The sequence below is a fragment of the Leptonotus elevatus genome, chromosome 2, assembly GCF_054856555.1.
Source record: "Leptonotus elevatus isolate MCC_2025b chromosome 2, RoL_Lele_1.0, whole genome shotgun sequence".
Classification (NCBI taxonomy): domain Eukaryota; kingdom Metazoa; phylum Chordata; class Actinopteri; order Syngnathiformes; family Syngnathidae; genus Leptonotus; species Leptonotus elevatus.
In genome coordinates, this window is record NC_141240.1 from 37,460,907 (window position 1) to 37,488,755 (window position 27,849).

The 27,849-nt window shown below is 38.8% G+C and overlaps 3 protein-coding genes and 1 long non-coding RNA gene across 12 annotated transcripts; 1 reads left to right on the forward strand and 3 right to left on the reverse strand.

Annotated features, from left to right (window-relative positions):
- Positions 1 to 61: 61 nt before the first annotated feature.
- On the reverse strand, positions 62 to 10,773 carry tnnt2a (troponin T type 2a (cardiac)). 6 transcript variants are annotated; one of them, XM_086067724.1, is made up of 13 exons: positions 9,097 to 9,176; positions 7,638 to 7,706; positions 7,040 to 7,144; positions 5,292 to 5,315; positions 5,137 to 5,158; positions 4,977 to 5,040; positions 4,667 to 4,783; positions 4,514 to 4,591; positions 3,033 to 3,143; positions 2,814 to 2,923; positions 2,627 to 2,717; positions 657 to 697; positions 62 to 189 (listed from the first exon to the last, which is right to left on the reverse strand). In XM_086067724.1, exons 1-13 carry the CDS (start codon positions 9,158 to 9,160, stop codon positions 156 to 158), a joined length of 930 nt encoding a protein of 309 aa, XP_085923850.1. In that variant the 5' UTR covers positions 9,161 to 9,176; the 3' UTR covers positions 62 to 155. The 6 variants fall into 6 exon arrangements, with proteins under 6 accessions (XP_085923850.1, XP_085923853.1, XP_085923849.1 ...); XM_086067723.1 differs by lacking the exons at positions 62 to 189; positions 9,097 to 9,176 and adding exons at positions 9,208 to 9,259; positions 10,576 to 10,773 and having other exon boundaries at positions 196 to 697; XM_086067725.1 differs by lacking the exon at positions 62 to 189 and adding an exon at positions 196 to 544.
- A 242-nt stretch (positions 10,774 to 11,015) lies between these two features.
- Positions 11,016 to 27,171, forward strand: LOC147179869 (uncharacterized). 2 transcript variants are annotated; one of them, XR_015094070.1, is made up of 5 exons: positions 11,016 to 11,892; positions 12,239 to 12,603; positions 12,704 to 12,811; positions 20,447 to 20,658; positions 26,365 to 27,171. It is a non-coding gene; the product is annotated as an uncharacterized LOC147179869 (long non-coding RNA). The 2 variants fall into 2 exon arrangements; XR_015094069.1 differs by having other exon boundaries at positions 20,468 to 20,658.
- On the reverse strand, positions 11,340 to 21,245 carry lad1 (ladinin). 3 transcript variants are annotated; one of them, XM_086068588.1, is made up of 14 exons: positions 20,939 to 20,992; positions 20,482 to 20,671; positions 18,622 to 18,774; positions 17,986 to 18,211; positions 16,307 to 16,380; positions 15,547 to 15,715; positions 14,798 to 14,890; positions 14,624 to 14,667; positions 14,496 to 14,538; positions 12,870 to 12,913; positions 12,724 to 12,790; positions 12,516 to 12,644; positions 12,352 to 12,441; positions 11,340 to 11,790 (listed from the first exon to the last, which is right to left on the reverse strand). In XM_086068588.1, the coding sequence occupies exons 2-14, from the start codon at positions 20,517 to 20,519 to the stop codon at positions 11,737 to 11,739; spliced, it is 1,224 nt and encodes a 407-aa protein (XP_085924714.1). In that variant the 5' UTR covers positions 20,520 to 20,671; positions 20,939 to 20,992; the 3' UTR covers positions 11,340 to 11,736. The 3 variants fall into 3 exon arrangements, with proteins under 3 accessions (XP_085924714.1, XP_085924713.1, XP_085924712.1); XM_086068587.1 differs by lacking the exon at positions 20,939 to 20,992 and adding an exon at positions 21,168 to 21,245 and having other exon boundaries at positions 11,340 to 12,441; XM_086068586.1 differs by having other exon boundaries at positions 11,340 to 12,441.
- tnni1a (troponin I type 1a (skeletal, slow)) lies at positions 22,139 to 27,172 on the reverse strand. The gene is made up of 7 exons (XM_086068589.1): positions 27,078 to 27,172; positions 25,044 to 25,075; positions 24,098 to 24,247; positions 23,868 to 23,999; positions 23,680 to 23,769; positions 23,403 to 23,579; positions 22,139 to 22,479 (listed from the first exon to the last, which is right to left on the reverse strand). The coding sequence occupies exons 3-7, from the start codon at positions 24,104 to 24,106 to the stop codon at positions 22,375 to 22,377; spliced, it is 513 nt and encodes a 170-aa protein (XP_085924715.1). The 5' UTR covers positions 24,107 to 24,247; positions 25,044 to 25,075; positions 27,078 to 27,172; the 3' UTR covers positions 22,139 to 22,374.
- Between the last annotated feature and the right edge of the window lie 677 nt (positions 27,173 to 27,849).

The following is a 27,849-nucleotide window of genomic DNA, read 5'->3' on the forward strand; positions in this document are numbered from 1 at the left end:
GAGGTGAACCCGTCCGGTCTGACTGTTCACAAAGTCGAGAGAGAAAAAAAAAAGAAGAAGCTTTGTCCAAACTGAAATGCTTTATTTCATTAAAATCCATATATCCAGTAGCAGTAAGTAAGTAGTGATGGCATCCATCTTAGGACAACTTCATCTTATTTCCTCAGGCCTCTCTTGGTCCTCTTGGATCTGCGGAAAGCACAGCTCGCATTAGCAAAACAGCCCTTGTTGCTGGCGTTCCCATCATTCTCCCGTTCCAAAAATAACACGTCAGTCAGCAGCACGCTGTGTGAAACATTCTGTGCCGGAGGTGTGGACTCTTGACAGCTGCGCCACACCTAACTATGCATCCAGCTCGTCCAGTTAGAGCAATAGTAAGCAGGAATGCTTTTAATCGCCGCTTCCCTTTACTCCCTTTTTAGTCATATTTCAGCATCATCCAAATGGGAGTTTACTCAGTTGAGACATGCACAAGTCAGTGGGGTCCTTTTCTAAATACATGCGAGAGGTTTTGGGTTACAATCAATCCATGCTTGCTGTTCCACTAAACAAAAAAAAAAAAAAGCATCATTAGAATGTGACTTTTGGAACAAAAACAATGGGATGCGAGCTGCAGGCAGGATTTGTATGAAAGGAGATTTTGAGTGCAAGTGTACGTTTTCTGGTGGTCGCTGACACGGTTCCTTAGAACATTGATCTGCAATGAAGAAAAGATCAAAGTATGACTCATGCAATTTATAAACTGCATTATAGAATGTGATTAAAAAAAAAAAGTCTACACACCCCTGTTGATTTAAAACATGAGATTTTTTTTTTTTTAAGTAGAACACAATTGATTTTTTTGTTTTTTATCTTTTCGAGAGCGCAAGAAAAAAACACCTGCTTGTAACTGGCTGTGTTCAAAACTTTGCAAAGGCACAATTTTGATAAGTGCACTGGTATTATCCGTTACCTGTACTTTTATGTATTGAGTATTTTTTGATAATGTATTATTTTCACACCCTATTATTGAAAACTTAGATTTGTACGTTCTACTCCTTTGTCACAAAAAGGTATGTTTTTCAACCACCAAAGCTTCTGGTGTTCAAGAATTTTTCATGTAATCTGAAGTAATTCAGAAGAAAGGTGTACTTTTATCTAATTTATTATGTTTAGTCACTCACTTCACAATGTTAGCATTTAATGGGAAGACGTTGTTTTGAAAGCATGTTTCACCAACGCTAGGTAGCTAACAACATGCAAGATGATTTTTCTTTTCTTCTTCTCAGCGCCTTTTTAAAGGCAACTTTTGTGTGCTGAAGTTATGAAAATATGTTTTGTATATAATTTATGGTAAAAAGTATATTTTAATTTGTTCTGAAGTAGGGGAGACTACTTTTATCTAGTTTTTGGAATCAATATATCATATAAACAAAATGTATACCAGATGAAAGACCAAAGTCTAAGGTATATTTTTTGTATTCATGTCATTTTCAAACTTTGTGTCAGTGCAGAGATATAAACCATCAAATAGAGGGAGTGAACACGTGACATGTTGCCTCACTAATGGGTAAGTTGTCACACTATATGGAGTAACATGTCACACTGGATTTTGCAACTAATAAAATAAAAAAAAGGACAAAATTATCCCTTTTCTCCTGCTTTCTTCTTCTTTTTTTTTTTTTTTTTAACCGCTAGAGAAATTGTTTGTCATTGATCTTGAAAATTTACCATAGTCATTGAGCAAACTTTAACATAAAATATTATGAAATAGATTCTTCTTTGGAACTGCTGGCATGTAGGTCATAGCTCTCAGTCTCAAATGCCAGCTTTGCTTCCCTTAAACGGGAAATTTGTGATTAAATTGAACAAAAAATAATAATAAAGCATTTCGGTTAATGGATTAATGGATGGGTTCCTCATGAAATTTAAACCAGTTCGGACATGTGGGCATACTGGAAAATCAATTTTTAAACAAGGAAACAAAACCTAGCAAAAACGACTTCTTCCTCAATCTTCAGACTTATCTGATTCTGGCATATGCAAACCGAGTTGCCAGAGGTTAATTTTTCATTCATTTCATTCTTTGCATATGTGACAACAAACCCTAAAATGACTGAGATAAGTTGCCCCAATCTACCATGTTGGCTAATACTTGCTCTCGTTTAAAGTTAGCTTAGTGACTGAGGCATGACAAGATGCCTGAATCTCTCCTCTAACGAGTCTACCTGACTAGCTGCTCGGATTTGTCTATGTACGACGCCTGTTTCAAAATATATTAAGTTGAAAAGCACTTTGGATTGTGCAAAACAGATAATTGGCACTCATCTCAGCTCACAATGCGCTATTCTCTTAGACAGTACACAATCCCAGACCATTTATACGATGTTACGCCCTCTGGTGGAGAAGAAAATTGCAATGTGACAACTTACCCGTGATACAACTAGCCCCGGTCTCCCCTACTTCATGAGTCTGTACTTTTTTAATTTTTACTCAAATTTATACTACTTTATTATTATTATTTTTTTTAACACAAATAAACTTATATAAAAAAGCATGAGTACTTTTTGCCACTTCATTTTTTGCTCTCATTCAATTGGGCGGGTGCCTAATTTCTTGTATCATTTACAAGGTTTCACACACACACCTCATATTTTCTGCTGGTGATCTGGTATTGCAGCTCAAACTTCTCGGCTTCCAGCTCTTTCATCCACTCCCACAGCTCCTTAGCTTTCGCTCTGAGTCACCAAAGTAAACAAACAAACAATGTGCTTTTGTTCTTTTTCGGGACAAGCCCGCATGCAAATAACACAATCCATTTTTTCCCCACACACTTGAGCTGCTCCTGATTCAAGTGGTCAATATCCAGAGACTTGCGTCTTTCGCTCAGGAATTTCTTTTTCTTCTCCCTCTCCGTCTGCTTCTTGCCGCTGCGTTTCTCTGTCTGCGGGAAAAATTTGGTCAGTTTTATTTCTATAGCGCCATTTCACGATGTGTTATCTCGAGGAACTTTTACGATCAGCTTTTTTCTGCAAGGGCAACCTCTTTCTCACCAGTTTCTGCATGTAGCCTCCAAAGTGCAAACTGGTCAGAGTTTTCTTCTTCTTGGCATCCTCCTCGGCTCTTTTCTTGGCCTCCTCTTCTTCTTTACGAGTACGCTCCTCCTGAACCGGCACAGATAAGTCAATACGTTTAGTTATTTTTTATTTTATTTTTTAATTTTAAATTTAAATTTTTAATTTTAATTTTTAAATAAAATAAATTTTATTTTACACATGCTACTTATTTTTTTGCTAATTTTCACACACTAATTTAATGCTCTCACATTAATTTTTTTTAAACTTAGTTACACTGCTGAAACATTCTTAAACACACATTATTGAAATGCTCTCATATACACCACTGAAACATTTTCACACAGATACTACTGAAAAGCTCACATACACACTTTCACACGCTTCGCTTTTTTTTTTGGTACCTTAGACGGAAAACGGAAACACTCACACACACTGCTGATATGCTCACACACTGCTGATATGCTCTCACACTGTTATTTTTTATTTTTTTACACACTAATTAATTGCTCTCGCATTCAATACTTTAAAACTTAGTTATACTGCAGAAGCATTTTTAAACACACAACTGAAATGCTCTCGTGTGTACTACTGAAACACTCTCACACGTACTACTGAAAAGCTCTCATTCACACTTTCACATGCTTCATTTTTTGCTACCTTAGAAACACAACAAAAAAATCACAAATACTTCTGAAATGCTCTCACACATGCTACTCAATTATTTTTGCTAGTTTCCACACACTATTTAAATGCTCTCGCATGCAATAACTATTTTGTAACTCACACACTAATTAATTGCTCTCGTATTCAATACTTTAAAACTCAGTTACACTGCAGAAGCATTTTTGAACACACTACTGAAATGCTCTCGTATATACTACTGAAACACTCTCTCACATTCTACTAAAAAGTTCTCATACACACTTTCACATGCTTCATTTTTTTGCTACCTTAGAAACACAACAAAAAAATCTGAAATGCTCTCACACATGCTACTTAATTATTTTTGCTAATTTCCACACACTATTTAAATGCTCTTGCATGCAATAATTATTTTGTAACTCACATACACTGCAGAAACATTCTTAAACACACACTACTGAAATGCTCTCCCACGCCACTGAAACACATATACTATTGAAATGCTTTCACACATGCTGGAACGCTCTCACACACTACTGAACTTCTTGATACTTAAATTCTAGATTTCATACCCATAAATGAAAGACTCTCACTCTACAACTGTAATGTTGTCATACACGCTACTGAAATACTCTCATATAAACCACAACATTGCTTTCACACACACTACCAAAATACTTTCATACACACTACTGAAATCCAACACAAGTCTTCTCACTGAAATGCGCTGACATGCTTTAGTAGCGTGTATGAGCGTTTCAGTTGTGTATCTGAGAAGTAATCTTGAATAAGGTTCTTGATTTTGTCATGTCTACCTCCAAACGTTTCTGTCGCTCCTTCTCTCGCTCGCTGCAGATTCTTTGTTGCTCTGCACGCTCAGAACGGCGCTTCTCCTGCACGCAAAACAATTCCCTCTTGAGGCATCTTCAACACGCTTGGTTTGTGTGCGACCGGTTTAAGGGACTCACGATCCTCTCCTTAAGATGGATGATGTCCTCTTCTTCCTTCTTTCTGCTCTCAAAATGAACTTCAATCAAAGTTTGAAGCTCCATCAGGTCCTTCTCCATCCGTTTGCGATGTATGTCCTTATAAGGAAACGCAATATGCGGACACCGTTGTTTTAATAGTCATGTCAATTATTCTATTGTCTATTCATGTTTGCACTTTTTTTTTGTGCAACTCTAGTACATATAATCCTAAAATTGTCTGGGTGTACTTAATAGTTTCATAATAAACCCCTCCAGCAGAAATGGATGCACTGCCTATGCCATAACTCACGTCAAAATCAACTTTCTCGCCATCTGGAATCTTGGGCGGGATGAGGTTAGGCATCATAAACGGCCTAAAGATAAAAAAACACATGAAAGTTGTGTTTTTTTTCCTTTTCCCCCTAAAGTTGTATTGTAGCATCCGATAAAAGGAAATGAAGGTTGCTTACTTGAACTTTGGTTTGTTTTCCTCTGTTGAGAAGCAACAGCATGTAACAAGAGGAAAGACGAGAGTGAGCGTGAACATGTGAGACTCGGCCAAATGTGTTTCCCAAAAAGTTCGTGGAAGACACAAACATGAACTCATTGACGGCGTCTCTTTTACCTTCTCCTTCGTCCGCATCGCCGTCTGGAAGCAAAGCACAATGCGCGTCAAAACTAAAATGGCCGAGTCAGAGCAAATGAAGAGAAGAGCACACGAGACAGTGAGTAACAATTTGCTCATCTGTGTTGAGGTCACAAAACTAGCTGTTGCGGGGTGGCGGCTAGCTGAAAATGCATCTTTCTTTTGGGTAGTCAGCTGGTGTGGCCACTTTAGAGTGCCTCGTTGTTGCGGTGTGGAGAAGGGATTTTTGCTAGAGGGGCAGATTATAAACGTGTCCTCTATTACAGTTGACTCGGTACCTGTAGATTTACTCATTTGCAGATTATTTTGTTTTTACAATTATTATTTTTTGTGTGTGTGTTTTTGTTTTTTATTTTTAGTGATTTCTTGAGGGGTTGTTTTTGGGGGTAGATTTGGGTTTGTTTGTTTTTTCATGGAAAATGTTTCTGGAAAGTATCAACATATTTTAAATAATTTTGGGGACCTACTTAAAAATAAATCAATTATACAAAGATTTTCTCAATGTTTTCTTGTATGGGGGGATTTGTTTTTTGTTTTTTGTTTTTTTTAGGGCACAAACACCTATTTTTCATGGAAAACATTTCTGGAGAGTTTAACAGCACATTTTAAATAATTTTGGGGATTTACCAAAAATAATAATAATAATAATCAATTATACCCAGATTTTCGGTATTCATAAGCCAGCCCTGCCAATATTAGGGTTCCACTGTTTATATAACCTGTATATATAACCATTACTCCTACATAGAACATTTAGAGTGTGTAGATTTTTTGGGTACTAAAAAAAAAAGCAATTTCTTGCACTCATGTTTGATTTGCTGTTCAGCAGTTTTGTGCTATCCTTGAATTGTAATTCTTATGCATGAGAGCCCTTTGAACGTATAATAAATAAATAAATAAAAAATCACCATTTCTAGGTATTTGTATGTTCAAAGTTCAAACCGTTTGTTGTTGAAGGCTGGATTATTTCATAAATGCATTGTATAATGAAAGAAACGACATGCATGTATTTTGTCCATATTTAAAATGGCATTTTTGTCAAACATCTGGTTAGGAAGCGTGTCGTACCCCCTTTTGAGATTTTATATTTTATACCAGCATTTTTTTTAATCATTCAAAATGAAAAACAATCATTTATGTGATGCGTTCAAATTACAAGACAAAAATCTACATTATGTATTGTTTTTTTCCTACTTACATTTTTCTTTTGTCTCTGTTGTTTTTATCAGTTTTATTTTGAGTTTACTTTGAATCTTCTGAAAAGCGCTATACAAATAAAATGTGTTCTTATCATTTACACTTTGCGCAGACTTTAACTTTCCTTTCAGTCTTGGAAGTTGCTTGTTATTCATTTTATATGTCAATAATTTAACAAAATAAATCTTTGGTTATCCAACATCCTGTTTTTTTTGGGGGGGAGGCGGCCCCCTTGGCTTTGCGGGCCCCCAAGTGGGTGTTGAAACACCCCTCACTGGCATGATATATAGTCAGCAGATTAGAAAGATTAACAGTGACTAATGTGGAGCCTCGGGGTTGGAAGGTGTGTGCGTGCGCGCTGACAAGGCGTAGACGAACACACGCTCGTCAAGTAGCTGCGCTCTGTCACATACCAAAGTGATGCCTGACTGGAATAACTCATGACTTTCTCAGCTACGTTCGGATCCACCAAAACACATGATCCATTTGTCTCATGACTTTTGTTTTATGAGTCCGCATTCATCCTGCACCTGGCGTTTCTCCTCTCATACCGTCTTGCTCATCATCGGCCCCCTCCTCCTCCTCCTCCTCCTCCTCCTCCTCCTCCTCCTGCTCTTCTTCAGCGGGTTTGTCTGCTAGCAAGACAAAAAAAAAAATATCACATATGAGTGAGAATCGTGGCAGTCGTGGAGTTGTGGAGCCAAAGCTAGCAAGTTTAAAGTTTTCAACTGAGATCTTGAGTTGGATATAAATTACATTTAGCAAGGAGTGAAATGAATTTGTCTTGTTACCGAGCTTTTTTGGATTGAAGTCGGCCTGTATTAGAAGTGTGGACGTGTTTACGTTTCTCCATGGAGCCCGGGAAAGAACAAAAAGTTCATCCCAATGCAAGGTCGTTGGAAGCAGATAACAACAATGAGCTACCCAACTCTGGAATTCAAAGCAAGTGATGTGCGTGTAAGCGGGTGCACGTGTGTGTCAAATACCTTTTCAAATATTGTCAAATTAATGAATATTTCTGCTCTCTTGACTCAAATGTTTATAAGAAGAAGCCTTATCAAGTCGTAGTCATTCAGCCATTTCGGGTCTTCAAAAAAAATGCAATACAGTACAAATAATTTGCCGTACCTTCCTCCTCCTCCTCCTCCTGCTCTTCCTCCTCTGCTGCTTGCTCTTCCTCTACCTCCTCTTCCTCCTCTGAAGAAAGAACACGTTGACATGAAACTTTAACAACTGTGTTGCAGTTATGAACTCCATTTATGTCCATCCATTTTCCGTCGAGCTTATGCTTTTAACTCATTCACGGCTATAGACTTCAAAAATTCATTTGAACTATTTCTATTAGTTTCACTTTTTTTTTTGAGTGTGACAACCTAGCTTTTTTTTATTGTACATTAAAACGGATATAAAATTTGTGATTAATTGTGAGTTAACTATGGAAGTCATGCGATTAATTACAATTTAAAAAAATGAATCGTCTGACGCTCCTAATTTTTAATAATCTTTCTTTTTCTTTTCTTTTTAATTAGGGGCATCATGCGATTATTTTTTTCAATTGTAATTAATCACATGACTTCACTAGTTAACTCAAGATTAATCATGAATTTTATATCTGTTCTAACTGTACAATACATTTTTTCCTAGGTTTTCACACCCTTTTTAACAAAAGTGGAAAAAAAAATGTAAAACTAATAGAAATAGTTCAAATTAATTTTTGACGTCTATAGCCGTCAATGGCAGTGAATGAGTTAAACTGCTGGATCAAAAAACACAGCAAATCTTGTTGCTTGGGTCACAATTATGGGTGTTGTCTTGGACAAATAAAATTGGGTAACCAAGTAAGTTGTCAAGTTGACCCAGTAGGGCTATCAGGTAAATTAGTGAATTTTAAAGCAAACATGGTGAAGCGCCATTTAGCTGTTGTGCTGCGCGCGAATATGGAATAAGCTGCAGAGGTGAAGTCAGCCCAAAATGTCAAAGTGTTTCAGTCAACATTTTGTTTTACTTTTAATGCTTTTAAATAATTTTATAGTCTTTCAATATGTTGAAATGTTGTCAATGTATGTTCTTTCAATCATAAGCTACTTTTATGTTCTCTGCTTTGTTTCTGAATGTCGTTGTGTTGTGTTTTTGCTTGTTTGAAGCACATTGAGCTGCCTGGTGTATATGAAATGCGCTAGAAATAAAGTGGCCTTGCCTTTTGGTAGATAAATGCTTCAATTTCTTGAGACATCAAGTTAAAAGTGAGTCTTCAGTGTTTTTCCGTTCAAAAATCAAAAGTCTCATTTTCCACTCTAATTTGTGCTCTGTTGCGATTCAAATATAGATTTCTGATTTACTGTATCCTTTTAGTGATCTTTTATGTAGCATTCGAATTTTTCAGAATTGTGAAACAAATAATCCATGCTCATGAGACAAAGTGAGCGATCACTCTCATCCACTCCTTTGAATAGAGAGAAGTTAGTGCATAGTAGTGTCATGTTACCGTATTAGGCCGTCATGTTTTGGGGAAAGAGTTTGTTTGAACTGCACATCGTTTGTTTTGCCAGCACATCGTATTTTCATGAGTGACGGCGACTTTTCTTACCTTCCGCCTCCCTGTGAAAATCAAACACATTCATCACAGTTATGACGCGCATCCAAATCCGCATCGTGTGCTGTGCAGCTGTAAAATGGATGATGAAAGTACGGTACTTACTCTTCATACTCCTCCACCACCTCCTCGTTGTCCGACATGACCAGCGGGTGACCTTGAACACACAAACACCCCCCTCAGTTTATCCAGAAATGTTCATGTGGTCACAATTAAAGTGCGACCTCTCGGCCTCTTTTTGTAAGTTATGTGGCGTGATGGCGTGTGTGAAGCCACCTGTGAAGCAGCACAGCAAAGAACCTGTGAGGGAGCCTCAGGACGAGCACAAAAATAATCCAAGTGGAAGGCTGCAGCACCTTTTCTTGTGTTATTAATAACTTTTAAGATAGCCGCCATTTTGGCTTATCAGCATAACCAAATAAGGCGGAGTGTAAATGCAAACACACAATACACACACACACACACACACCCTTCTTGGGCAACCATCTGCTGACAAAACACAGACACAGAACTCTAATCTGCAGAGATAAGAGGTTGGCTATTATGTCTAAAGTTAGACTGTTTAACTCATTCACTGCCATTGACGGTTATAGACGTCAAAAAATTATTTTAACAATTTCTATCAGTTTAAAAAAAAACTTATTTTATTAACAAGAGTATGAAAATCTAGATTTTTTTAATTGTACATTTAGAACAGAAGTGAAGTTGAAGTCATGCGATTAATTACGAGTAAAAAAAAATTATCGCCTGACGCTCCTATTTTTTTTTAATAATCATCTTGTCAGGCAATTAAAAATTGTCATTGTAATTAATCGCATGACTTCACTAGTTAACTCACAATTATTCACACATTTTATATCTGTTCTAAATGTAAATTTTCATACTCTTGTTAACAAAAGTGGGGAAAATGTTAAACTAATAGAAATAGTTCAAATCAATTTTTGACGTTTTTTGCCGTCAATGGCAGTGAATGAGTTAATTATAAAGGCTATTAAGAGCTGTGAGGCATTTGTTATCGTTCAGGACATAGTGTCTCCCCTAAAATTGGAATATAAAAAAAATTGCATGTCTGTCCTCGTTTCCGAAAATTTGCCTTTACCATGATACATAATCATTCAAATTTTTCAGAAATGTTGTATTACCTAATTGTAGTATTTCTTATCACAACCACACTTAAGTTTATTTTCTTAAAATAAAAAATAAATAAATAACACAGTGGTGGGCAAACTTGCTGGTTTTGGATGTTCCCCTTCTCCAACAGACCTGATTCGTATGATCAGCTTATCAGCAAACTCTGCATAAGCCTGATAGCGATCCTGTTTTGTGATACCTCTAAAACCTGCAGTTTTGCCCACCCCTGCCCTAACCTCTCCCTCTGGAAATTTGGGATTTGGACTTGGAAGTCATGTTTGACCCCCATCTTAGCTTTGACAACCATATCAATCATATCTGCAAAAAGTATCTTTCTTTTACCTCCGCAATATTGCCAAACTTCGGCCACCACTCTCCCGTTCTGCTGCTGAGAGGCTAGTCCATGCCCTTTGTCTCCTCCAGGTTGGACTACTGTAACGCACTCCGGGATCATCGGGATCCCCGGCAAAAGCCTACAAAGGCTTCAATATGTACAAAACAGCGCTTCCCGGGTCCTGATCATCCTCCGCACTCTGCAGTCTGCACTGGCTTCCCGTACATTTCCGTATCGAATACAAAATCCTCGAAACTGTTTTATTTTATTTTATTGTGTGCTTTTATTGTTTTTATTATTACTTGTGCTGATCACTTTGAGATTTATTTTATACATGTAAATTGCGTTACAAACAAAAATATATTCTTATCTATGAGTCACGTGCTGCACAGGAAGTTGCATCAATCAGATCTACTGAAGGCCATTGGAAGACCAGAAGTAAGTTCATTCATTTTCTCTATCGTTGATGTTTTTCAATTATGACTGGTGGGAGCATGATGGGGCTCATGACACAATCCAATCTTGTGTAGAATCACTGTCATGTGCTTGATGCCAGCATTCGCTTGAATACCATGTGGCTATACGTATTTTTGATATAGTTGTGCTAGTTCTATGCTAAAATTTGTATTTCGGTCCTGAAATTGTTATGCTGAAAGTGCTGTAGCTTACTGCTACACAGTTATTGGCAGTTGGGATAAAATAGTGTTCTCTAAATGCATGTGCTGTCATATTTAGAGTTGGGCAAAACAGATTCAAGCTTAAAATATTTTATTTTACAAATGAGGACTTTATTATTTCACACACGCACACACACACACAAAGATTGGCAAATTAACTACCTTGAACTTAACACCGTCACCTGTTTCAAAATGCTTAAAGATTGACAAATTGCATTTGTACTTTTAACATTAAACATCAAATAATTTAACTGCGAAAGAAGCACCATCCTATTGCAAAACTTGTTTTAATTAAAATAAAAAAAAACTCCAGGAAGACAAACAGGAGGCAGAAAACAGATGGTTAAAGCAGGACAAATACAAAAGAATTTATACAATTCATTCATTTTCCATATTTACAAAGTAGAATCTGATTCCAAAATTTCTTCGTGCTTTGCCAAATGAATATGACGAAATAATCTTCATTCTCCTGGTTTGAAGTTTGTGACGTTTTCATGACTTCTCAAACAAACTCCTCTTGCCGGTGATGTCCACATGTTTGATGTCCTGCAACACAACATTGGATGATTGTTGGCAACAATTCACTTCTCAACTTGTGCTTCAGTACACGGACTCCCTCTAGTGGAACGTGAAATAATCACTGCCCAGGTACAGTTCAGTTAAGTTACTGTTTATTATTTTAGAATAGTTTTTAAAGTTTTTGGATTCACTTTAAAAAAAAAAAAAATTGTGAATCATTCTTTAAGTATTTTTTTTTTAAATTCCTTTCAGTGTCCATGTTCAAACTGCTAAATATTAAAATGGCTTAGAATATTAAATATAATTTTAGCAATAAAAACCTGTCTCATGTTTATGTATTTTAATGATGCTGATGGTAAAAAGTTTGACAACCAAGAAATGATTTGCAAACCTGAACTTGCCCCAAAAGTTTTGTTGATTGACGTTTACTGTGATTAATGATGTCCGCTATATTTTGTGTAATTTTCTAATATAGGTATTTTTGGGGGGGGGGAAGAGTAACACTCCCTCCGAGCTGCCACATGGTAACGTGCACCAAGAGTTCTCGTGCACAAGCGCAGTCAAATATGTTGCAATAGCCGATCTGACCGTGGGACTGGAGGTGGATCCAGTTTGATTGGTCTTGTCAAGCCAGCGGTTGATCCGGTCCGACACTGCTGAAGTGGAGCCTCGAAATTCCTGCAGACATCTCAAGATTGAGGTGCTTGAAAGCAGAGCCGAGCACACGTGAAAACTGCGGGCTGCGTCCTTACGTGTCTGGGAGGGTTTACTGGGCCGGCTGCTTGCGGCTCCTTCTCGAAGAGGCCCCTCTTCCTGGACACCTCGTCCATCAGGTGCAAGGTACGCTGGCTCACGTCAGGAGATCGACACGCTTCTGATTTCTGTGCACACGTCAGCTGAAATGATTGCAACTGATTTGTGCCGCTTGATCGTTCTGAAGAGCAAGCAGACAATACCGACCTGAGCAGCCTGGGCCAGTCTCTCCATTTTCTCCTGGATGGAACGAGATGAGACTCGTTGCACGGAACTGCACAAAAGTTCGATTCTGGTGAGTCAAGCGGGAAACTTTAAGGTATTCATATCAATTACTTAAAAATAAGACTCACTTCCTCTGGAAAGATGGTGCTTTGTCCTCATTGAGGGCTTCATTCTGATCCGAAGCAAAGGACAGTCAACATCATTAACACACCACTTCATCTGTGACTCTTGGAATTTGCATTATGTGGACAAAGGTATTGAGACATCTATCTGCTCATTTCACGAACAGCGATGTAAAATGGCAAACGATTTCGTCTTCCCCCAAGATTTTGTTTAAGGGATTTTTTTGGACAGCGATGTAAAATGGCAAACGGTTTCGTCTTCCTCCAAGATTTTGTCTGAGGAATTTTTTGGGACAGCGATGTAAAATGGCAAACTGTTTCGTCTTCCTCCAAGATTTTCTTGGAGGGATTTTTTTGCGGACAGCGATGTAAAATGGCAAACGGTTTCGTCTTCCTCCAAGATTTTTTTGAGGGATATTTTGTGACAGCGATGTAAAATGGCAAACGGTTTCGTCTTCCGCCAAGATTTTGTCTGAGGAATTTTTTGGGACAGCGATGTAAAATGGCAAACTGTTTTGTCTTCCTCCAAGATTTTGTTGGAGGGATTTTTTGGGACAGCGATGTAAAATGGCAAACGGTTTTGTCTTCCTCCAAGATTTTGTTGGAGGGATTTTTTGGGACAGCGATGTAAAATGGCAAACGGTTTCATCTTCCCCCAAGATTTAGTTTAAGGAATTTTTTGGGACAGCGATGTAAAATGGCAAACGGTTTCATCTTCCCCCAAGATTTAGTTTAAGGATTTTTTTGTGACAGCGATGTAAAATGGCAAACGGTTTCGTCTTCCGCCAAGATTTTGTCTGAGGAATTTTTTGGGACAGCGATGTAAAATGGCAAACTGTTTTGTCTTCCTCCAAGATTTTGTTGGAGGGATTTTTTGGGACAGCGATGTAAAATGGCAAACGGTTTGGTCTTCCTCTAAGATTTCGTTGGAGGGATTTTTGGGAACAGCGATTAAAAAATGATAAACCGTTTCATCTTCCCCCAAGATTTCGTTTGAGGGATTTTTTGGGACAGCGATGTAAAATGGCAAACGGTTTCGTCTTCCTCCAAGATTTTGTTGGAGGGATTTTTGGGAACAGCGATTAAAAAATGATAAACCGTTTCATCTTCCCCCAAGATTTCGTTTGAGGGATTTTTTGGGACAGCGATGTAAAATGGCAAACGGTTTCGTCTTCCTCCAAGATTTTGTTGGAGGGATTTTTGGGAACAGCGATGTAAAATGGCAAACGGTTTCATCTTCCCCCAAGATTTCGTTTGAGGGATTTTTTTGGACAGTGTTGTAAAATGGCAAACGGTTTCGTCTTCCTCCAAGATTTTGTTTGAGGGATTTTTTTTTACTCCATTCTTCCAGAAGAACATTAGGTTCCTGATGGTGGATCTATAAGAAGGCTAAGCTCACAATTGTGTTCTACCTCATCCTAAAGATGTTGGATTTTTTTTATTACCTTATTTTTGAGGCAGTCCTGCTGGGACAAAAATGGCCTTTCCAAGCCTGGTCCTACCGTGGAAACATACATTTATCCAGATTCTTGTCATAAAATCATTAAGGAGCCACTTTACTGCTATGTTCAAGTCCGATTGAATCAAGCATGTCCCAACACCTTTGTGTACTTTCAAATTGGAATGAAGTACCATGTTGGAGTCAGACATTTTGGAAGCCACCCTGACGCTTGCACTAAAATAGACGAACAAAAATAATAAACAATCAAAAAGGAACATTTCACACAAGCTTAAAGTCTGCTCATGAAGTATATTCGAACCTCCTCTGCAATGGCGAGCTCTCCTCATCTTTCTTCTTCATCATCTGTCGACCAAGCATACGGCGTGTGTTTTAGCACTAATGTTGCAATTGACCTGCTGCAGTGTCATGTCGTGCATGATTGATATTGAAGTGCGAAGACAATCAGTGCCTCGGCGGTGTGTTTTGCATTTACCCTAAAAGATAGTGTCCTGGCACTCTTTCTGATGAAGATGGGTTTTCTCGTCTTCTTGGAGTTATTGCCGGTCGAGCAGCTCATCACGCTGGTCTGAAAAATTGTACAACAAAAGAATTTCACAGCAAATTGGGCACATGATCAGTCAGTAGGCTTATTTTTCCAATATATACGTATGCGTATTTTATTTATTTGTCATTTTTATAAATTCATTAAACACAGATTTGTTTGTATTGTTGTTGTCATCTGATTTATTTCTGTAAATCTGATTTATTTCTGGCTTATGTTTTTGCACTCTTGTTTGGTAGAACATTTGAAAGACTGCATGTCAAAGTGTTTAGTAAGTTAACTCTATTGTAGTATATAAAAAAATGTCTTTCATATTGGCGTGCTAATGTTGGAACGCGGCCAGCAGTGGCCTGAAACTGTGCTGATGTGCAAAAACCGGAAGTCGGAAGTCCGTTGCATCTACCCCATCGCAACAATCCAGAGAAGTCCAATGCATTTCAATGAGCGGAGCACTTCCTTTCTTCAAGTTGACCGCCATTTTGACTTGTGACGTAAACTCGGAATTGTCAATTAGCAAGGTAAAGCGTGTGCCTCCTTGGCTCAGAAAGTTTGGGGAAACTCCACCAGTCGAATCTGCCATGTTGACTCTTGACACTAGAGGGAGCTGTTGCTATACATATAATTTGTTGGTCATAGAGTAGGGACCGCTAACTAATATTGTGTGGGTGTGTGTGTACTACCTCTTGTGCGTGTCCATTGGGAATGGGGCTCGTAGGCCCTTGAGGGGAGGGGCTACCACAAGGTGAGGGCCATTGTTCTTGAGGTGACCCGGGCGTCATCGGCGAGAGGGGGCTGACGGGAGTTGTGTGCCCGCTAGTAGGGGGGCTCTTGAGAGAGATAGAGACAGAGCTACAACAACAGAAACACAAAAAGCGTGATGGAGCAACAGCTGCCTTACATCACTGTGCTTTCTTGAAATATACATTGTATTTCAAATGTTATGTCACATGTCTCACAAAATATCATTTTATGTTCTCTAAAAAGGAACTGAATAGCAAATTTCACAGCAAGTGTTTGATCAATGCAAATTAAATGTCCACTTTTATGTCTTTGTGTGAGTCTTCTAATCTCTGTATCTGTTGGGACTTGCTGAAAGCACTACGTCAGTGTTAAGCTCAGTGGTCACAACATCCTGTTTGGATCCTGTTAAAGTGATAAATTGTCAGGTGTCATTATGTCAAAATGTGAACAGCGTGATGAAGATGTTTAAATACAGATCGGAATTCATAAAATCAATCATAAAAAAAGAGAAAGTTGCAAAAACACAAAAAAATCTAACAGTTGTACATGAAATCAAAAGTTTGGTCAAATTATGATCAACTGTAAAGATGAATAGTGCTTTTTAGGTTGATCCTGACATTTTCACCTGTAAGCCCAAACTTTTTATGAGTGGGATATGGTAATATTTTTCAGTGTGTCTAAAACATAAAGCTTGTTAACCTGACAAACTTGCGCGTTGTGTTGGATGATTGCCTGGAAACGGATTCTTTCTCCGATGGTTCTCCATTTTCTTGCTAATAAAGACACAAACAGTAGACAGCATCAACATGAGTATAATGCTTTTGTACGTTGCCACCTGATACACACCTTGCATTACGTAACACAGTAAGGGCAAGGCCTCACTCAATAAGCCGCGTGTTATAAAGTGTTATAAAATGTGATAAAAAGTTCCTTATATAAATCTAGACGCTGGTCACTTGATTCAGCTTATATAAGGTGTTGCATGCGTATCATCAACGACATTACATGCACATGTGCAAGGATTGTTTTTGCTGGTTAAAGTACAACCAACAAAAGCAATCCTTAACTCATACACTGCCATTGACGGCTATAGATGTCAACTTTTTTTCCACTTTTGTCAACAAGAGTATGAAAACCAAGGGGGGGACAATTGTTGTACATTTAGAACAGATATAAAATTTGTGATTATTCGTGAGTTAACTAGTGAATTAATTCAATTAATTACAATAACAAATTATAATTGCCTGATGCCCCTAATTTTTAATAATCTTTTTTTTTATTGCGTCAGGTGATTTATTTTTATTTTTAATTGTAATTAATTGCATGACTTCAATAGTTAAGTCATGATTAATTACATTATCTGTTCAAAATGTACAATATATATTTTTTTTTGTACAATATATATATTATTTTGTAGAATAATTTTTTACTTATTTTTCTAGGTTTTTATATTCTTGTTAAAAGTGTGACAAGATTTATACTAATAGAAATAGTTCAAATACATTTTTGACATCTATAGCCGTCAATGGCAGTGAATGAGTTAATGATTTAATCAGAGAGTCCGTTAGACGTAGAAAACAATCCAACAGACATATGCGGTCCAGCCCAGAGGAATGGAAGCTGTTGTTTTCGCATTAAGTGTCTCAATATTTTTGCCTTTCTGTGTGCTCCCACGCCTGAGTTGCTGTTCCAAAATGTGGAAGATGATTAACACGACTCTGTGTGGGGCACCAGCTGACTGCAGGCAGCGTGTGGCATTGCTCCAACTCGGCCTCCTTGTTTCTCGTCTCTGCACAAATGTTGTGAATGTCTGCCTAGTTGTGTATTTTCTTCAAGTATTTTCGAAAAAATGTCACCTATTTGCGTTTTCGTGTTCTCCATTGATTGGCCAATTTCTTGCTCAAACTTGAGATACAAGGACTATATTTCTTTGGTGGACCAAAACTGCCAAAATTCAAAATGAATAAATGGCTAAAAGCCAAAATAAAAACGGATTAAAAAATATATAATTCGAAAATTTAATCCAAAAGGGAAATAAAAACAATATTTGTATGTATTTATATATATATATACATTTGTATACAATTTTTGATTACATTTTGTATATTTTTTTACATACGTTTTTTTATTTTCACTTTTAGTCATTTATTTATTTAGAATTTTGGCAGTTTTGGTCCATACTGACAGGACTTAAATGTTATTCAAATGAGGCAGCGGTCTTAAGCGTGTCTTGGGTTGGACTCCACCGTTGCAAACTGCCTTTCATTGTTCGAGTGAGCTGCTCGGCGAAGAAGGAAGTCTCGCAGGCTTCGTATCACAGCCCATGTATCGAGATACATATATACTGTATCGAATTTCCTTTATAAATATTGTCTTACGTGTCTCTCTGTGACGATAGCGCTCCTGCAGATGTCGCTGTCTGTGGGAGGGCAAGAGGTCACCGGTTTGTCCTGCTCCTCCCATGATCCACCCCCTCCTCCACCAAACACCTCGTCATCGTCTATAACCACCTTCTGGCGTCTCAGTGACTCCATATGCCTCAACTTGCGCTTCTCATCCCGGACACGCAATGTCTCCAAAAAGTCCTGCTGCATCTGCTCCACACTGGAAATAAACAACATGTACACAAACGCGGGTAAATGAACCGAATGATGGCTGGCCTTGAGAGACCATTGATAAACACTGTCCATCTCAGCTCAGCTTCATGAAAAGCTCCTTTGATGAAATGTCATTGCTTTTTGACAAATTCCACATTTCCATGCACGGTGTCCGTTTTAAAAGGTATACAGATGACACATTCCCGTGGGGCAAAGGTGTCAAATCCCCTCCTCTATTGTCGCTGGAAAGCCAATCACTATTGTGGCCTACCATCAAAGCAGAGAAATTCTCACCATGGCACCTTGGATGCCAGATGAAGAAAAAACTGTGGCGTGAAAACTAGAAAATGGAAAGATGCAGAAGTGGAGTGCATACTCATCGAAAAAAAATAAAGGATTTATTATGTGAACTTTAACCTGCTGGAGCCCGGAGAGGTTTCAGGTGGTGAGTCTGACACCTGGTTGCCTGTGGGCGTGCCAACGGGCGCTTCACTAAAGTCGCTCCTCACCCGCCTCCTCCTCTCCCTCTCCACTTCCTCCTCATCCTCCATTGTCCACTGGCGCGTCAAGCTGAGGACACAGTGCATTTCTTGTAAGGTCATAAAACGGAACTCGCGAGATTCATATCAGTCATAACGTAACATAATCTATCATAAGGCAATAAATGTATGATCATAGTAACCGTTAGTCCAAACTTGCTTTACGTGCTTCTTAAGATCTGAGCCACTTCAGATCAAATGTTAGCTATGGAAAGCCTGCAACCTATTGCAAGGTTTTCTCAATATGCTCATTATTACGATTACATCCGAATTGTGATAAAGCCAAATGTGCCAACATAAACAGCATCAACATCATGAAGTGCTTTTATTCTGTGAGCAGCAGCAATGAGAATTGCAAACTGAATTCAACTTTTTTTTGAGCCAACTCACAATCAGCCAACCACTATAGCTAATATATTTGTTGCGAGCAAATAACTGTCGTTTGGCATCATAATCAATAAACAATCAGTTTGAAAATCCCTGAAAAATAATTTAAAATTTCTGTTTAGAGGGAAGTCAACCTTAAACATTTCTTGACAATAATATGTTAAATGTGACCTCACTAGTCTAAACATGACATTCTGATTAATATTACATTTGTGGAATAGGAGTGATGAAGCCAAAACCAGCCGTTTTTATCCATCTTAGGGGGCGGCCATTTTGCCACTTGCTGTCTAGTGTCGACTAAAGATGACATCAATGTTGTTCAGGTCTCAGGTTAACAACCAATCACAGCGCAGCTTCAGAAAACAGGTGAGTTGTGATTGGTCGTTGCCTGAGCACTGAGCATCATTGATGTCATCTTCAGTCGACAGCAAGTGGCAAAATGGCCGCCCCCTGAGAAGGAGCAAAACGGCTGGATTTGGCTTCATAACTCATATTTCACAAATGTAATATTAATCAGAATCACATGTTTAGACTAATGAGGTCACATATAACATATTCTTGTTAAAAATGTTTAAGGGTGACTTCCGTTTTAATTTGAAAAAAATAAATAAAAGATATAATATTAGCTATAGTGGTTGGCTCAAATTTTGGCAGGAAAGCAGGTGAGCTCTGAGCAACATTGATAACGATGATATAATAATAATTTTATTTATATAGCACCTTTCGAGCAACACAGCACAAGGTGCTTTACAAACAAATAAAATACAAACACATAAAAGTCATCTTTAGTCGACAGCAAGTGGCAAAATGGCATCCCAGGGGGCTGAGATGGATAAAAACAGCTGGATTTTGCTGCTTAACTTGTATTCCACTCACAGAATACCATACTTAGACTAGTGGGGCTGCGTAGAACATATTATTGTCAAACAAGTATGTGTAACATTGTAACATGGTGATCATGGGGTGACCAGTGATATGGGATATTGTGATTTTCTAAGAATTTAGTAGAATCAATCATTGCCTTTTATGTAGGGTTGTACTTTGATATTTATCTGTTTCCGACCTTGTTAAACTGTTGGCTATAATTATGAGAAATTGTCATTCAATTAGTAGCTTCACACATGAATATATTTCGTTACTAATAATAGCAAATAATTAAAGGTCATTTGATTTGAGCACGTATCAAAATGGTAACCCTTCACATTAATCAGTATCCAAGAAGTAGCTCTCAGTTTGAGTGACCCGAGATATTTCAAAAGTACTTGAGTTAAATGAAATAGAGTACGTGTTTACCCCAGTTTTTTTTTTTTTTTCAGAAAATGCTCTCTCTCTTTCAGAAAGTGCGACTTACCTGGACAAAGCGGACCAATTTCTCCGACTGACGGACATGCTGGACAAATAATGTGTCCCGGTGTACTTGGCTCAGACTGAAAAGCAACTGACAGACGCTCGGGAGGGCGGTGGCCAAATCGCAGCACTAAACGGTCCACCTTTACCCTGTTCACTGCGGTGTCACATAACCACAGAGGTGAGCTACCCACCTGAGGGAGAGAGAGAGAGAGTGTGTGTGAACGTGGTACCCTCTCGTTTTCAGGTGACAGAATTCAACAGTAATGATGGCGGTTGTTGTTCACCTACTTATCAGCTACTTTGCAGTTAAACCATGCATGACAATTTTGTATAATACTGTACAACTACAACTAACATTAGCACAATGTTGCATTCAAACCAGTTTTAATACTCTTATGGACACATTAGGCGGGAAATATCCCAACAAGCTACATGGATTTTCTTTTGCGTGTCTGTACCAAATGGCTTGTGGCATCACAGTGTTGTCTTCAGTTTCCTCTGCCTCACTGTCCCTATCTAGTGTAGTCATAGCATTATGTAACTTTCCCATCCTTTATTAAACAATATGTCATATTAGTATTAAAGAGTATAACCGGCTCCATGTCATCATATCAGCATTAAAGCGATGTCATATATTAGCGATGTCTCCTGGTGTCCAACATAACTCAGCATTTATTTTACACCTACTGAATTCTCATGAGCTGAATCCAGCCGTTACTAATTACACGCTGAAGATCTTTGTCCTCACATATGTCGAATAGAAACTTAACCAAATGCAACCTTAGAGTTTGTGTGTCCAGTTGGGTGTGTGAGTCCAAATATTGTTTGCTCTTCTGTTAAAAGGCTCGGCCCATTTTAAAGGCTTGTTAATTTGGACTCTGCCCCCAGGATCTATCCAACTCATGCACACCGCCTCACCTTGTTCAGCTTTAAAGTACTTGTTGCAACAGGAAGTGTTGTGCTGTCCTGCAGTAGCAATAATTGTTACGATGCGGGTGGCAGATGAAGCATAACCTAAAATGTAAACGAAATGGAAGATTTTATTTTCGTGGATGGTGCATCTGCGCCGTGGTGCAAATGTCCTGATTGCCGTATCAGCACAGGCTCGCTTGGCTGCTCGCTAAATTTAGACTTTGCTTCTCCCACTCGTCGCTGAATCAGTGGAGGCTGGCGTTTGTGGATCTCTGCTTCATCTATCTATCCTGTTTTCCTTCCTTCCTTGAGTCTTTCCTCTGGTCTCTTGATGTCTCCCTAATCTGTTGGAATCCAGATGTATCTGGGGTTGGTGAAAGATTCTGGATTTGTAACTGTGAGTGGAGGGTGGTGTCTGGTTGGTGTTGGATTTCACTTTGCTTCATCTTTCTTTCCTTTGATCCTTCCTCTGGTCACCTGAAAACTTCACGACTCTGGCGGGGGACTCTGAAGAATCAGGTTAAGGTGAAGGGTCTTGGATTTATAACAGATTTGAGGTGAATTAAAGAGCACAAACTTGCATGCACTCGCACACATGCACACACATACACACACACACACACACACACATGCGCACACACGCACACACAAAAGCGCAATAATGATTACATGTTAACTCGGGAAGGCTGCCGAATAAATAATATTGAGCTCTCAGAAAGAAAAAATAGTTAAGGTAGCACAAAACGTCACAAAGAAACCTGATTGATTTTATTAGGATGCAAGTTCGTTTCTGTTTGTCACAACCCCAAAGTTTCCAAATACATATTCAATAACAATGGGAATACATTAGTCACAAAACCAATAGTCATGTGATAAAGTTACAATTTTGGACAGTTTTGTCTTGTATTAACCGAAGAAGCCGAACTGTATTGCGAAAAAGCTGCCACAGGGCCGCAGGAGGAGCTCGTGTTGTGTTGCAGGTTCACTGCGCAGAACCCTTGGCAGCGTCAAACATCTTCTTTCTTCCTTCCATGCCTGACATGGCCTCCACATTTTTCCTCCAGTCACTGTCCTCCACTGGCCTCTTCTGCGGTAGAGAAAAGATTGACAGATTTCTTTGTGGAGTGTTGAATGTATCCCTTATGACAACAACTTTATAGGGTTGACAGTACATGAATCAACAGGCGTACATACACACTCACACACACTGAACAGTAAGTACAACTGTACACAAAGGCTTCCCTTCTTTGTACAATGCTAACATTGTCTTAGGTTTGGTTCCTCCTCTTACACACAAAGTCGCAGCAACTTACAGCTCTGCATCCTGACTACACTTTTGTCACACACATTAACACACTTTTCACATTATTCACCACTAACAAATAGGCATGGGCCAATTACCGGTTTGGCAGTTTAACATGGTCTTAAAAAGTCAAGGTTTCAATAACCGCTAATAGTCCGTCACCAGTAATGAGCTCCTCTTTTACTTTTTTGAAGATACTTCATAGCAGGGCACAATATGATGGGCTGCTTGTAGAGTTGAGCAAACAAACCACATTTTTTTCTCTTACTCTCTAAGCAGAGCGGAAAGGAGTGAGCAAATGGCATGGAGGAGGGTGGGCGGGGATGGAGGGAGGTTTCGATGAAAGAGACGCATGGTGCCAGCATGTACTAGTTAGCCCAAGGACAACATGAGTAGCCCGTGGGTCTCTTCTAAAAATAGCTCACCGTTGACACTGACTTGCTAAAATTAATTAAAACAGAAGATTATTTAAAAAAAAAATTGTTTATTCATTTATTTTATCTTAACATGGTACACTTAATTTTAATGTACCAAATAGTCCATATTTTTGATAAATAAAACTGATTGAAATGCTGGTTTTATTATTTATTATTTTATTATTATTATTTTTGCTCAGGGTTATGTCAGAATCTTATATCAGCCGTGCAGTGGCTCTCCTCTAGCGGTCAAGTGCATGAGCTTAGTTTTGAACTGCACGGTGCACGCACCTTCTCCGTGTCCTCTTTCTTGACAGACTTGAGGTTGGCTCGGAGGTCCATAGAGACCTTATGTTTCGAGCCCAGCAGCGAGCGCAGGATGGCGTCAGCAGACACGCGAACCCGCCGTAGGGTGGGTTTTTTGAATTTCCCCCTCAGGTCCAACACCTTGATGCCCAGATCTTGAATCTGGACCAGTGGTAGCGATTCATATCAGAAATGCGAACATATGTTTTATTTTATGATTTCAAGCAACAAATGGCAGCGCATGTAGCAGGCGATGACGTACCTCTCGTGTGTTGAGCATCACTTTGGCCTCAATATCATATCGCTCCTCGTCTACCTCGTCGATTTTGGCATGGAGCTCTCTGCACAGATCCTACATGTAGAAGACACACACACACAAATAAATACAATTTGGGATGTTTAATGGTTGGGGAGTAAGAGCTCTCTTTCTCGCATTGAATGACTCAGCACCTGTAACTGCGCCACACTGTTGTGGCTGATGTTGCGGGATGGAGCTCTTTCAGCCAGATACTTTTGCTTCTCCCGCTCTTTATCAAGGATCTCTTGCTCTAGTTCCTCTTTGGCCTTTGCCACCATCAGACTCTGGAAAAAGGAAAAAAGAGAACACCCTTATTCACTGAACATGATATCTGCTGCCCACCTGTGGCCAAAACAATGATGATGTTTGTCGTTCTTCTAACCTTCAGCATTAGCTTCCTTGAAGCTGAAATCTTTGGTTTTCTCTGGATGAAGAATGTGACATGATGTAACTGCTGAACTAGTCTTGGCGGTTTTGGTTATAGTTGTATATTTGGAACTGGTGTTCTTGTAAGTCAGATCTTACCTCTGGTCTGGAAGAGACAGATTCGTACGGTCAAGAGGAGAAAACATTTATTGATGTCAAGACAGTTGAAGCTGTGAAAGGTTTAATTTCTGTATTCATATCCTGGCTAAATGTTGAGCTAAAGTTGGTTACAGTGGACCAGGGTTCATGAATATTTAAAGTCTTTGTATAATTGACGGCCATTGAAATTCACTGGTTGGCGGAATAACAATTGTGTAAACCCATAACATTTTTAAAAAACTGCTGATAAACATTCATCCGCAAATAGGCAAATCCTCAAGGGGTTCACTGTATTTTTATTGAAGTCAGTTTAGTTCATTTGATTCAAAATCCACATAAAAGACCCTAAACTGTAGACTGAAACTAAACGTTCTATTGTCTACCTTTTTCACATAATAACAAACTATCAAAACTATATACAGGTACTCTGCATGTAACCTTATATAACTTAGACATTATGTTGAAAAAATATTGAGGTAAAGAAAAATCCCTATATTCATGTTTTCACCAATTACTTCCATATCAAAGAATATCTATTGTGTTTTTATAATGCAGGCTGGAGGTTGATTATAGCGGCACATTACGCCTTTTAGAATGGTGCAAATATTTTTTTTGTCAAACCTGGGATATGACTACCTTTCAACATTTAACTTGTGTCATTTGCATGCAGAGGATAAACACACACACTAAACTAATAAATATTCAGTTTAAGCGCGTGCGGGTATTAATCATTTTAGTCTTAACTGCGTATGTGAATGTGTTTGTGAGTGAATAATCTATAATAAGAACACATCATCACTCACAAATGTTCAGGCATCCTGGCGATGGAATCCCCCTGGAGGAGAGATCCAAGAGATTAGATGTTCACTAAACAGTCATTTGCAGTTGTTGTGTCACATCATCTTTGCTTGCATCTCTTTAAGCGCTCCCTCAAGATGAAGCCGTCAGCAGGCCAATTAGGCGACATTTGACCATCCTGCCAATTAACTTTCTCTCTGTACATTCTACTGAACGTTCAGCTTACAAGAAGAATCGCTAATGGTTTCACAGAAGAGTGTGTACAACATACAGTTTGTTGTCAGATATACTACATATGCTTGACACTGTCAGGGAGATCTTAATAAAAATCTTCAAAGGGGAAGTCAATGTTAAACATTTCTTGACAATAATATGTTATATGTGACCTCACTAGTCTAAACATGACATTCTGATTAATATTACATTTGTGGAATATGAGTTATGCAGAAAAATCCAGCAGTTTTTATCTATCTCATGGGGGCGGCCATTTTGCCACTTGCTGTCGACTTAAGATGACATCACAGTCAGGTCTTAGGCAACAACCAATCACAGCTTACCTTCAGAAAACAGATGAGCTTTGATTGGTCGTTTTTATCCCTCTCATGGAGCGGCCATTTCGCCACTTGCTGTCGACTTAAGATAACATCAATGTTGCTCAGGGCTCAGGCAACGACCAATCACAGCTCATCTGTCTTCTGAAGGTAAACTGTGATTGGTTGCTACTTAAGACCTGAGCAACTGTGAAGTCATCTTAAGTCGACAGCAAGTGGCGAAATGGCCGCCTTCTGATATGGATAAAAACTGCTGGATTTTGCTGCTTAACTCATATTCCACCAACACAAAATTGCCCAAAACACCATATTTAGACTAGTGGGGCTGCATTGAACATATTTTTGTCAAGAATTTTTTGGGGGGGTTGACTTTAAAGGCAGAACTCTTTCCTAAAATGCCAACTTTAAAGAAACAATCTGACTCTTTCATTTTACACATTTCTTTTAAAATCTAATTAAGTCAATGAATTGCTACAGCAGGGTAAAATAATTTTTTGTTAAAGGTCTGGGTAAATAAATGTCTTATAATCGGTAATAATTGTTATATAGTTCTCCAAATATAAATTAAAATATTTTGTAATTTAGTTTACAGTTATTTTCACAAGAGGAACACCACTGCAAACAAAAAGCACAACCAGAAAAACAGATTCCTCCTGATACTGAATTCCTGTCTTGGATCAGTACACGTGTTTGTGAAAACTTGAGTGCACTTGTCACTTGTTTTCACCTCATCGTCTCCTCTCTCACCCTGGGCTGCTCTTTTCCCCTCTGCCAGACCGCAAGTGCATGACTCGCATGATTTCATCTCTTCGCCATCCCTTGCACTCCACCGAGGCTCACATCACTGATGCAAACCGCAACCCAACGCACATCCGAGGACTGCTCCAGTGGATTAGGAAGATTCCAAACAGATAGCTGCATGTGCCTCATCCAGTTCTGTCCCCTGTCCCTGTCTTTCTCCATGGGATTATCTCGCCCGTCTCCCCAAATAGACGCGGGGGGACATCTGATAGACAGCTGTGGAGGGCGATTTGGCTATGAAGCGGACTGGCCTGGTCCAGGGATTTACCTACAATAACTCATAAGATGCTTGAAAACCTCTGTGTTGGAGCCAACTTTGCAATGTAATTTAAAAAAATGAATACATAAATAAAATAAAGCCACTAAAGGTGTAGCGCATGGACAGATCTTCTATAGCCTGCAGATTTTGGTCAGTAACCCTGATGATTTTTCAAAGATCGAATTTACAAAAACTATATTCATGCAAGAATGGGCCTCTTATTTGATACGCACACCTGATAATATTAGTGTGACAGTGTAGGTTGTAGGTACATGTTTAACGCATTTCAAATATCTGGTTGACATCTCAGTCAACAGCAATGGAAAACATTGCATGCAACTTTATCATTATTGGTAGTAGTTGTCGTATTAGTAGTACATAATCTAGTAGTAGTAGTGATGTACAATCACATAGTGAGAGGATCTTACCAGTGACAGAAGAAGCGACTGCAAAAACGATGGACAAGAATCAGGGATGAGCGCAGCAATTTGGTGCCCCTCTATTTAACTGCACCTCCCATCATCTCACTTCTCTCTCTCTTTTGTTAGTGGAGGCTATTATTAGTCTCCCCTATTTGTCTCACTCCGTAATCTTCGTCTGCCCCCACCAAACCCAGCAACTTCCCCCCCACAGATCCATCTTAAACCAGGGATAGGTTCCGGCCCTGATCAGCCACAGCGACGCCAGCTCATGAGTTATTTCATTCAAGTTCTCGTTTCGAACTTGGTGAAGAAGTTTAGGGTCAACATTTAAAGTCGGTTCTCATTGCGGTTGTCCCAGCACTCACAGCTCAATAAACTGGTTCTTTGTTTTTAGGGTGCTTCTTGTGCCAGTGGTCTAAAAACACATTTATCACAATGGAGAATGAATTCTTGCTTATTGTTGTGCAGGCAACCAAATGCTAGGCAAAATTTCAAGCAGATGTGTGAACGTTATGACAGAAATGAGCTATATGCAAATTATCAACAAACATTTACAACATACATACAACATACAAAATTATCAACATTATTCTATTTTTTTAATCGTTTTGCCGAATGCAATATTTGATGGTGGGTTTTGGTTTTGGTTGGTTGGTAGGTAGGTTGGTTAATTAATTAATTAATTAATTAATTAATTAATTATGTACCGGGTACCTCCTGACATCTTGTGGAAGAGCATTTAATTGTTGACAGTCACAATACAGTACAGTCATCCTTC

Coding starts and splice junctions, on each gene's coding strand:
- tnnt2a (XM_086067721.1), bottom strand. CDS start 9,160: ATGCGGATTTGGATGCGCGTCATAACTGTGATGAATGTGTTTGATTTT. Junction 3,144..4,513: donor AGCGACAGAAACGTTTGGAG/GTAGACATGACA, acceptor GTGCCGGTTCAG/GAGGAGCGTACTCGTAAAGA. Junction 698..2,626: donor TCACCAGCAGAAAATATGAG/GTGTGTGTGTGA, acceptor TCTTCATTGCAG/ATCAATGTTCTAAGGAACCG.
- lad1 (XM_086068587.1), bottom strand. CDS start 20,519: ATGTCCGTCAGTCGGAGAAATTGGTCCGCTTTGTCCAG. Junction 14,668..14,797: donor CCAGGACACTATCTTTTAGG/GTAAATGCAAAA, acceptor CTTGGTCGACAG/ATGATGAAGAAGAAAGATGA. Junction 12,645..12,723: donor GACTGGCCCAGGCTGCTCAG/GTCGGTATTGTC, acceptor ACGTGTGCACAG/AAATCAGAAGCGTGTCGATC.
- tnni1a (XM_086068589.1), bottom strand. Junction 23,770..23,867: donor ACAGTGTGGCGCAGTTACAG/GTGCTGAGTCAT, acceptor TTCTACATGTAG/GATCTGTGCAGAGAGCTCCA. Junction 23,580..23,679: donor TGATGCTCAACACACGAGAG/GTACGTCATCGC, acceptor CCACTGGTCCAG/ATTCAAGATCTGGGCATCAA.